This window comes from Papaver somniferum, chromosome 4 (assembly GCF_003573695.1).
Source record: "Papaver somniferum cultivar HN1 chromosome 4, ASM357369v1, whole genome shotgun sequence".
NCBI lineage: Eukaryota > Viridiplantae > Streptophyta > Magnoliopsida > Ranunculales > Papaveraceae > Papaver > Papaver somniferum.
Genome location: NC_039361.1, coordinates 47,242,534 through 47,253,055, shown reverse-complemented (window position 1 = coordinate 47,253,055; position 10,522 = coordinate 47,242,534). Strand labels below are relative to the sequence as shown.

At 34.6% G+C, this 10,522-nt stretch overlaps 1 protein-coding gene, 1 long non-coding RNA gene and 1 other non-coding gene across 3 annotated transcripts; 2 read left to right on the top strand and 1 right to left on the bottom strand.

Annotated features, from left to right (window-relative positions):
* Nucleotides 1-435: 435 nt before the first annotated feature.
* TRNAP-AGG lies at nucleotides 436-507 on the bottom strand. The gene has a single exon. It is a non-coding gene; the product is annotated as a tRNA-Pro (tRNA).
* Nucleotides 508-3,584: 3,077 nt separating this feature from the next.
* Nucleotides 3,585-5,062, top strand: LOC113273836. Its single transcript, XR_003322631.1, has 4 exons — nucleotides 3,585-3,618; nucleotides 3,751-3,816; nucleotides 3,949-4,027; nucleotides 5,034-5,062. It is a non-coding gene; the product is annotated as an uncharacterized LOC113273836 (long non-coding RNA).
* Nucleotides 5,063-5,211: 149 nt separating this feature from the next.
* LOC113272459 lies at nucleotides 5,212-8,326 on the top strand. Its single transcript, XM_026522288.1, has 5 exons — nucleotides 5,212-5,767; nucleotides 5,863-6,000; nucleotides 6,457-6,885; nucleotides 7,441-7,942; nucleotides 8,199-8,326. Exons 1-5 carry the CDS (start codon nucleotides 5,249-5,251, stop codon nucleotides 8,324-8,326), a joined length of 1,716 nt encoding a protein of 571 aa, XP_026378073.1. The 5' UTR covers nucleotides 5,212-5,248.
* The last annotated feature ends 2,196 nt before the right edge of the window (nucleotides 8,327-10,522 follow it).

Below are 10,522 nucleotides of genomic sequence, written 5' to 3'. Positions count from 1 at the left end.
GATAGGCCCAAATTAATCCTTATAGGCCCCAACTTTTCCAGGCTAAAAAAGGGGTTTGTGAAGTTAACTTAGTTAATTTCTCTGTTATGTATAGGTAATGCCAAACTATGAAGTGTAAGATCAAGGATAAAAAAAAAAATGGTCTAATTTTTTGGTTGTTTCTCGGATGTTAACATCTAAAATGCAAAACAAGGTTTTGACAAGTTAGGCATGATAAAGAGTGGTCAAGATTTATTTAGGGAAAAGATAAATATATGGTCATGGTTTATTCAAATTAAACATTATAAGTGTTACAATTAATTCCTCATGATGAATGATTTATTATTTTTTGGTTTCATCATAAATATTTCCTTAATTAATTTATCATAACATGTTTCCATCAATAAATTAAAGTAAAAAGTATTAATTATTTTTAAAACAAAGAAAAACACTTACGGGGCAATCCGAGAATTGAACTCGGGACCTCTCGCACCCTAAGCGAGAATCATACCACTAGACCAATTGCCCGTATATAATAGTGGTGGTAGTAATAATGGGTGGTGAAAGGTATGGCGGGTATTGCTGAGTAGTGGAGGTGGTAACAATGGTGGTGGTGGAAGAAATTGTGGAGGTGGATGGTTTTAGTGGTGGTGGGTGTTTATTTTTTTTTTCCTGAAGCAAAAAAAGAAAAAAGACGGGTAACATTGTATTGTGAAAGATGTAGTTGGTTGTTTTTGACACAATTGATAAAGGTAGGTACTAAATGATACCAAACCATATATAAAAAAATGATTATGAACATCAGATCAAATGGTACCCCTAACGGATCATGTGAATCATTGTTTTTAGTATTAAAATAAAATTATTTGCAATACAAAAGAGAATATAGGGAAAAAACAGTAAAGAATAAATTAGTTAACAACCTAAGTTTGTTTAACTTTATACATGACATTTGCGATTAATCGCCCAACACCCTTCGAGGGATGCGGTGGTTCTGACGAGCATTTGTGAGTAGTAATATACTATGTTAATTTTGTTTTGCTACAAAACGGGTAGCACTATAAAGTATAAGATGCGGTTGATCGTCTTAATGCTAAAATAAAATCGATTAAAATACATGAAAATTTAAATAAAAAACACTGGGATGTCACATTATATAATAACTACTCTAAATTAATATTTAGTATCAAGATTTCGTCTTTTAGTAGATAAATCTATGGTTGTATTGAGATCCCGTAAGTAGTGCTCAAGTTGGCGCTTGGATTTCTGAATGATTTTGAATACAATGAAACGATCCCTCTCGGTTTCTCCAAGGAAAACCGAAACCTTCTCAAAAAAAAATAAAAATCAATCGAACAACAGTTAGATGGAGCGCCATCACTACCACTATAAACTTCTTTGAACTGCTACATTTCCAATGAACTTTCCACATATTAATTTGGTGATTTCGTCCTATCATAATTCTTGATAAGACATGCTATTAAAACTCTAATGGTGATTTTTGAATGTATTTTCATATTATGAAATTCTCTTATAAGTGTTGTTTTATGCAAGTATTAGTTCAACTTGGGTTCTTCTATGTTTTTGTATTAAGTTAATGATTTTTAAAATTTGAATACGTGTTTAGATAACATAACTTGATACATATAAGGTATTGTCTTTGTAACACCGGTGTTATTCTCTTCTTTTTACCCATTGGAACTCTATAATGATCCCGGATTTGTAGACATTATTTGACCAATGTTGGGGTATTTGTTTAATCTCAAGGATAGTTAAACCTTATGTATTTTCTACAAATTGAAGGCGATAGAAGTTTGTGTCGGATTTTTCTCCTAAACTAATGATATATATTACTTCAAAAGGTTAGTTGAATTTATATCGACATAGACGTCAATATGACTATATGTTTTTTAGTGTTCCAAATTACTTGAGTAACACTAGATGTGAGAACGCCACTCATGCACTACTTAGCATAGCTGATGCAAAAAAATTTATTCATGAATTTGTTCAATTTTGTGCTATGATTTTATGTTATCAATATGATTGAGGAATGATCTTGCACATGTTCTGATTTATTTTTAGAAGTTTATTTTTCATCTCACACATGTATATCTCAGTCTTCCAATATCCAAGAGTTCTCCAATTTTATAAATTTCTCACATTTGCACAAAAAGAATAGTCTATAGTGGGGAAAATATTACGGGCCTTAGTTATCAGTAATTTTGGAACCCATGAGTTCATAAATGTCATGGAATTGGGTTAGCAAGTTAGGCATATTTATTGTTAGAGAAAATATTTCGTTGGAAATTTAAAATTACGGTTGGATTAAATACTGAATGAGATAATATCTATTTTATTTTATTTTTAATTTTCATGTTGGGACGACATTGTTACTCTGGCTGAATACTAAATAGAAACAACATGCTTAAGAAAAACAAAAAATGTAACTAATCATTTTACTGGCCGAAATCTTTTTGAATATCAAAACTACTTCCCATGGAAAAAAAATAACATAAGCAGTACGTAAACAATGTCGAATTAGAGAAAAAGGCATCACGTGCCGTTACAGCACGGGTTAAGCCCTAGTTTCTTACATTGCATAGTTTGTGTGCATTGAAGTGTACTTTACTTCGTATAAGTAGAGAATTTGCAGGTTTAAGACAGCTAAAGGATGATAAAGGATGAATTTGCTTTAATGAAAGGGAGGGATTGAGGGATAAAATATAACGTATAAGTTGTAGAATTGGAAATTATGGAAATAAAAAAAAAAAAAATTGATCGTAAGTGATATCCGATCATGGGCATATGTTGTATTAGGGTTTGCAAAATTGACGAAAGAAATAAAATTATAGGAGGAAGAAAAGTTAACTTACATGAACATGCCATCTCACATTGGGAGCAAAAAAAGCTGGGAGTCACAAATCATTTTCGCAAATATAAGTAAAGAAACTCATCAATTTTTTCATGATTATATTTTAATTTTTATTAGATACCCCTTCCATCCTACCAAAGTTGAACTTATATAATAATCTAATTTCTAATACATAGTACAATAATGTTATAAAATTTATATATTAGTATTCCAACTAAGCAACTAACATCAAGATTGGTGAACAAAATCAGCGTACAAATTTATATCCAACACATGTAAATATCCAACAAAAAAAGGTTTTTGTTATGGGGAAATTAGGCTCAGGCCCAACTCATGGATAACCCATAATATGAGGCCCCTAGATAAAAGAGTTTTATTAGTAGGCCCTGAATTAAAAAATAAATTTAATAAAAGCGAAAAGACTAAATTAGCCTCAAGTATATAAGAGGCGTCACCTACCTTTCTCTCGTTCAGACGCCATTATTTCATTTCCAAGGAGAGAGAAAACAAATCTCACTCACCTGAAACAGAAAGAAATCTAGAAAAAAACCCAAAAAATCAAGAAATCTTCCTGAAATCTGTTCCAAAACAAAGATCGAGATCAAAAACTATTCATCATTTGCTAACCCCTAAATCAGAGAAACAGATCGAAAAAGTTTCAGATTCAAAAACCAAAAAAAATCAAAAGAAACAGTTTCAGATTCAAAACCTAAATCACCGTTGTTACTGATTCCTGTTGATGAAATACTCCGACGATTAATCACTAGGTAAGTTTTGATTTGAAGCTGTTAGTTTTGATTCCTGTTGTTACTGATTCGTGGGTCGAAAATTTCTGAACTAGGGTTTGTAATGAGATTACAACAAACATAACTCATTCTGACTGATAATTCCTTTTACAGATCGGAGAAGGAGAACAATCGTTTGTGCATAAAATCCATGAAATAACTGATTAAATAGAAACAAAGGTAAGTCATGGATGTGATATAACTGATTGATTTAGTGGATTTCATTTCTGAGATGTTACTGTTTGAAAACCCTAGAAACTCTAAGTTGAATTGCAATCAACTAACTTGATTTTATTACTACATCAACTGCAGATTCAGAATCAAATTTCTTTTGGAATAAAAATGGTGAAAGGAAAAATGAATCCCCCTAGAAAAGATGATACAATTACAGGTACTAAGTTGTGAAAACTATTGTTGTCATGGTCTCATGTTTATTTCTCATATAATGCTTGTGAATATGTAATTACACAGACAAGGACATGTGTAACTATAAGTTACACACTCAAAATGTAACCACTGACTGTGTTGTGGTTTGTATATTGATTGTGTAACTTATAGTTACACATACCAAGTGAGCCTGTCACCACTGACTTGCCTAGGGATGTGTAACTAGTAGTTGCACATAAAAAATTGGTTGTGTTTAGGATGTGTAACTTGTAGTTACACATAGAAAATTGGTTGTGTAAATTAAAGTTACTCATTAATATGCATGTGTAAGTTAAAGTTACACCTTGTAGAATGTCTAGGATTGAGTGTGTAACTTGTAGTTAAAATCTACTAACTGAAGAAATTTAAAAGTTTCTAATGTAAGTGATGCTTTTGAATGTATAACTACGCAAACAAGGGCCTGTGTAACTTTAAGTTACACATTCAAAATCTCACCACTATGTTGTGGTTTGTATATTGAGTGTGTAACTTGTAGTTACACATACAAATGAGCCTTGCAAAGTGGCTGTGTAACTTGTAGTTACACATCTTAACTGTGAGTTACACATTCAAGATGTTACCAATGACTTGCAAAGTGGTGTGTAACTGTAAGATACACATTGAAAATCTAATCACTGACTTGCCAATTGACTGTGTAACTACAAGTTACACATGCATAATAACATAACTGATTTGGCAATTGCCTAGATAACTAAAAGTTACACATGCAAAAATATAACCTATGACTGTATGTGTTTGTAAATTATAGTTGGACATAAAAAAATGACCCCTTTAAACCTTCATATGCATGTAAGTTAAGGTTACACAACACAGAATAGAATGATTCAGTTTGTGTACTTGGCAAATACACATAGTTTGTAACATGATTTTCATTTTGTAGTTAAAAACGAGTGTATTTGATAAGTACACAACATACTGACTCATGCTATTTTTGTGTGTGATGTGTACAGGAAACCTAAGGCAGTCGTTGAATGCAGTAAAGGATTTAGTAAAGGTGATAAAGCCTATAGGACTGACTGATAGGGCTCATAGATATCTTAGGAGAGCTGCTTACGGAGAACTCGTAATGATGTATTACGATGACTATGATACAACTGTACCAACTACAACAAGACAGATAACTACCAACAAACACGGCGTCTTGAAGCTCTTGAACTGCTTTGACATGGATTGTGAGACACCATGTTCATTCAAGTTTGCTGATGATAAGATTATAGAGTCTACACCGGCAAAGCTGGCTGGTATATTTTGCATGCAGAGGATTGGAAGCAGAAAGGGTCAGAAGCTGTTAAAGTACTATTGTCCTAGTGATTTGACTGACAATGTTTTATACAGCAAATACTTCACCGATATCAAATCTACAAAGCATCAGACGACGGTGACTAAGACAAACATTTTAGAGAAGATAAAACAACTTATGGCAAAAAGGAGAAAAAGTGGGAAAAGAAAGAAAGTTGATGAAAAGGATCTAGTTTGCCTGATAGGTCTTTATCTTTGCTGTGTATTGTTTTTTGGCGACAAAAATGCCAATGGAGTGAACGCGAAATATCTTAGTATCGTTGAAACTTATGATACGGTGCTCAAGGTGTCGTGGCCTGATTTAATACACGAGCACTTGTTTGAAGAGATTCATACTAATCTTAGTTGTTTGTCAAATGTGAAGGCTTGTGTGCAATACCTACTGGTAAAAAGCTTGTGTGTAATTTCTATTCCAGCAGTTTTAGTGTTACGTGATGGATATTTTTGTTCAATCGACTAATTAAAATTTATATGTTGCAGTTATTGTTTGCTGAACACACGCCAGCAGGATTAATCCCGAAAGTTGAGAACCACGAGGAAGATATCCCGAGGGTTGGGAGATGGGATATATACCAGATTTCTGATTACATTTGGAAAACAGACATGACACAGTTTTCGGTAAGTGTTATATGTCAGTTGGTTTAGGTTTTGTAAATTTATGGTAATGTAATTTAGATAAAACTTTGATGTAATCAAAATTGTCATGTGTAGCTATAAGTTACACATTTAAATGTGCTTGTGTAATTTATTTACACATGCAAAAGATAACACAAGTGAATGCAACTATAGGTTATGTAACATATATATCCTGTTTGTATATATATCCTGTGCTTATGTAACTATAGGTTACACATTTTATATGTATATCCACTTTACATTAGATATATGTGTAACCTTTAGTTACACATATCCACTTTACATTAGATATATCTAATGTGCTTATGTAACTATAGGTTACACATATAAAATGTGCTTATGTAACTTTAAGTTACACATACAACCGAAAAATGTATATTTAGAATGTTCAACTGTTTTTTGCAATCTCTTTTTAACCTCTCCATCTGTTAATTGCAGCCAACTCCTAGCTTTGTGGCTGAGTTTTCACAGCTTGAGAAGCAGCTGGGTATATCAACCGTGGTACCCAGCAAGGACGACCTGCAAAGTTGGCTGAAAGCGCAAACTATTGAGAATAGCCATCTGAAAGAGCAACTGCAAGAAAAGCAAGCAATGCTTAAAGCAGTGTATGCAATTGCAAGAGAAGGGATATCAGAAGGGGACCTTTCAGGAACAGCGGAATTCAAGGTTCACAAATTTAGTTGCCAAATTATGCAAGCAATGGGTATTGATCCTTACAAAGTGACCCAGGAAGAGTTTATGCAACATGAAGATGATGTACATGGAGGTACTGAGCATGGAGCTACTGAGCATGAAGAAGAAGAGTTACAATTAGTTGAGACAGAGCAACAAGGAGATGGAAGTACTGAGCAAGAGAAAGAGAAAGACGCGGAAACTTCCTTCCATGAAGAATGTAAGTAGTTGTTCATTTTTAATATGCTTCTTTAACTTGATAGAGGTACCCAATTAGTTGACACTAAGGTCTTTGAACCTTTTTAATTTCATATTTTACTTGTTCATTTTTAACTTGCTTGTTTAACTTGATTAGACTTAATAAATGTTGAGTAAACTGATCATATGGATGTGTAATCCCTAGTTACACATGCCACATGCATGTGTAACTTCTGGTTACACTAGTTAGATGCATGTGTAACTCCATGTTACACTAGGTATCCATGCCATATTCATGTGTAACATGAAGTTACACATATTAGTTATCCAAGCCAGTCGATTACACATGATATATTCTTCTTGAAATTTTATTAAAAAATTTAACATCATCATCATCATCCTAATTCTCGTTTCAATACTTGTGCAGTTCCATGTATGAGCCTTGCAGCTGGAAATACGCCAACAATTCTGCAAGCTCAAACTGCTGCAGAGGGGCACAAAAGACCACTCAGGACATATAGTTCGAGTATGAAGAGTGTGACAACTTGCAAGACTCCACCAAAGAAAAGGCCTGTCGCAAAGCAAAAGCCCACTCCTACAAATAATGTTGATGAGGAGCAGAAGAAAGATGTTGAAGAGACACCTGTTACGGATGAGGCACAGAAGAAAGCTGCAGATGGTGGAGTTGTGGATGGGGCAGGTGATGATGTAGCTGCAAAAGCCGTAGGTGATGATGTTACTGCAAAAGTCAATGAGGATACACCTGCAACTGTTGGTGACGGTTTGGTTATGACTGCTCCAACTCAGCCAACTCCTGGAACTTTTGATGACAGTTCTGCTTCAACACAGTTTGAGGACTCCATGGTGATAACTGCTACAACACCGCAAACACAGCCTGACAATGCTCAGACCTACAGGTTGGTGCAACTAGGAGCTAACCCCGATGATATGACGAATGTTGAAGTGAGTGAAATGATAGATGAGATCGTCAGCAACATTAACAAAACTGAACATGGACCCGCAGTGACGGAGAATGCAGAACCTACCTCAACTGGTAACCACTCTTCCGTTCTATGTTTTGTTTGTAATGGAAGTGTAACTTCAAGTTACACATTGTAAAAGGCATGTGTAGCTTGAGGTTACATACAGTGTGTTTTGTTTGTAATGGAAGTGTAACTTCAAGTTACACATTGTAAAAGGCATGTGTAGCTTGAGGTTACATACAGTACATTATTATTTTGGCTTGTGTAACTTTAAGTTACATACATGTGCTAATTTTACTGAGATTCTGCCTATATTTGTTTGCGCAGCTACAACGCAGGAAAACGTTTTTAGCCTTGGATTAGAAAAAACTCCAAAACCTGCAGGAGAGTTACTGAAGGAAGCTGCAAATGCAATAAGAAAAGGCAACCATCATTCATACAACAACGTGTGCTGAGGAATAGAAAAATCCCAACACAAGATCTGAAACAATATCAAAGAAATTCAAAGAGGATTAAGAAGACAGCTAATGAAGAAGAAATGGCCGCAGTTCCAGAAGTAGAAGAAGATAGAATGGCTGAGGTTGCTGAAGAAGATGATGGAACAATGAGAAACGATGTGAAAGGTTCAGAAGTTATCGAAAGGCTGGAAGGCGAGAAAAAGAATAAAGTGCTTGAATATTTCAATACTCATACGAAAACGTAAGTAGCTTGACTCCAAGTAGGCTTGATTCTGTTATTGATTGTTGTATTTTACTACTTGATTCTGTTATCTTGATTGATAATAGTTTACTTCTTTGTAATGCAGAGACATTACTTGGATGGAACGCAAAGAAGATGGTAGCAAGCTGTTTGATATATCTGGAGAACTAATGATACAGCTTACAAAGAAAGAATCCTTCTTGGAGTCAGAATTCATCGACTTCTACATTAGCAGATTGAGGACGAAGATGAACTCTAACAGCAAGTATGACAAGGCGATATTCCTGTCGCCAAAAGCATACGTAAGTACTTCGATATATTTAAAATCTTATTGCATTTATAATGTCTCTGCATTACAAAGAAGTGTAAAACCCAAGGCCCTATGTGTAACTTCTGTTTACATAATCACTTGTTCATTTGTAACTTTTGATTAAAAATGTGAGTTTGACATTCCAAATGGTTTTTGCAGATCTCTTACTTGAAGGATTACGAAGAATTCAAGAAATTTTGGATTCCGAAGCTTGCGAAGGAGTATGTCAAGTACAAGAACGATGCAGTCAGACTTTTCGCCCCAATGTGCAAACAACAACACACACTACAAACTGCTGGAGTATGACTTGAGGAGCTCTAATCCTTGGTCCTACATGAACTCGTCAAACGTTAAGGAACTCAAGGGTGAACACCTTCTTCAAGCCAAGAAATATGCATTTGCAATTACTACAGAACTGAGACTCCGCTGTCCTTTTGCTCTTGGGATGAATGAAAATGCCAAGAATCTCAATGCGCCCCCACAAGGTACAATTCCTGACTGTCTTCCATGTGTATGCAATTACATGAAGATCAGGATGAAGAATAAACCACTTGACAAAAAATTAACCTCAACTATGATGCTATGGTGGACTGACAAGCTGAACCGCATGAGAGGAAGCATGCTATACAAGATTCTTTCGGATCCATCTAGAGATGTGTAAAGCAGTCATTAGGATTAGAAAAAATTCTATACTCGCAAATATGTTGTTAGCCACAAACAGATGTTAGACTTGGAAAATATGTTGTTAGAAACTTTTAAATTTCGTCAGTTAGTAGATTTTAGCAGTTCTTAGTTTTGCAAAATATTTTTGGGTTGAAATTCTTTGAATTAAAAACTTTTATCTTGTTAGAACTACTACTGCTGTGTGTACAGGTTTCAGAAAGTATGCAACAGGTTAAGTAACTACACATCTTAATTTGATGCAGAAAGTGTAACCTGAGTTTACATATACATTTATCATGTGTAAGCTAATGTTACACATCCATATATTTGAGTGTAAACTGAAGTTACACAAGCATTTATCATGTGTAAGCTAATGTTACACATGCATTCACAGCAGTGTAACTTCCGGTTACACATCCATATATTTGAGTGTAAACAAAAGTTACAGAAAGCATTTGACCACTGATCAGACGTATACAATAAATCAAAAATAGAATAAAATGCATTTCAACTGTGAACTGACAAAATATAAAATCTGAATGAATCATCCTTACACATAATCAACGTTGAAGAAAAATAAAAGCGTTTGGTCCATGAAAACCAACATGAAGAAAGCTAAAAAAACAAATAATCAAAGATAAATAACAATCAAATCATTAGTTGCAGAAATGAATTTTGTTAGGCTCAAGCTAGTGGGGTGTGAACTTCCGAGGATTCCTGCAACCTGCCTTGTTGTGACCTGTTTCCTTGCAGTTGCTGCAATGAACTTTCCTCTTCACCTTCTTCTCGTGTTTACTTATAATCCTTTTCCCTGGTGGTCTACCTGGTTGCTTCTTCACGGTAGGTGGGTTGACGGTGTCGTCTGGATGATATTCAACAGGCCTGTTGTAGTTGGGAATCGGCTGGATGGCATGCATATAAGTCTTCCTAAAATAGTCTCTTGTAAAATACGGTGAAATGAAATCAATAGCCTCACGTT

Bases quoted from the DNA above. Each gene is read 5' to 3' on its own strand.
- LOC113272459 (XM_026522288.1), top strand. From the start codon at position 5,249: ATGGATTGTGAGACACCATGTTCATTCAAGTTTGCTGATGATAAGATT. The intron at 5,768-5,862 runs GTAAAAAGCTTG...TATATGTTGCAG, and splicing joins CTTGTGTGCAATACCTACTG to TTATTGTTTGCTGAACACAC. The intron at 7,943-8,198 runs GTAACCACTCTT...TTGTTTGCGCAG, and splicing joins TGCAGAACCTACCTCAACTG to CTACAACGCAGGAAAACGTT.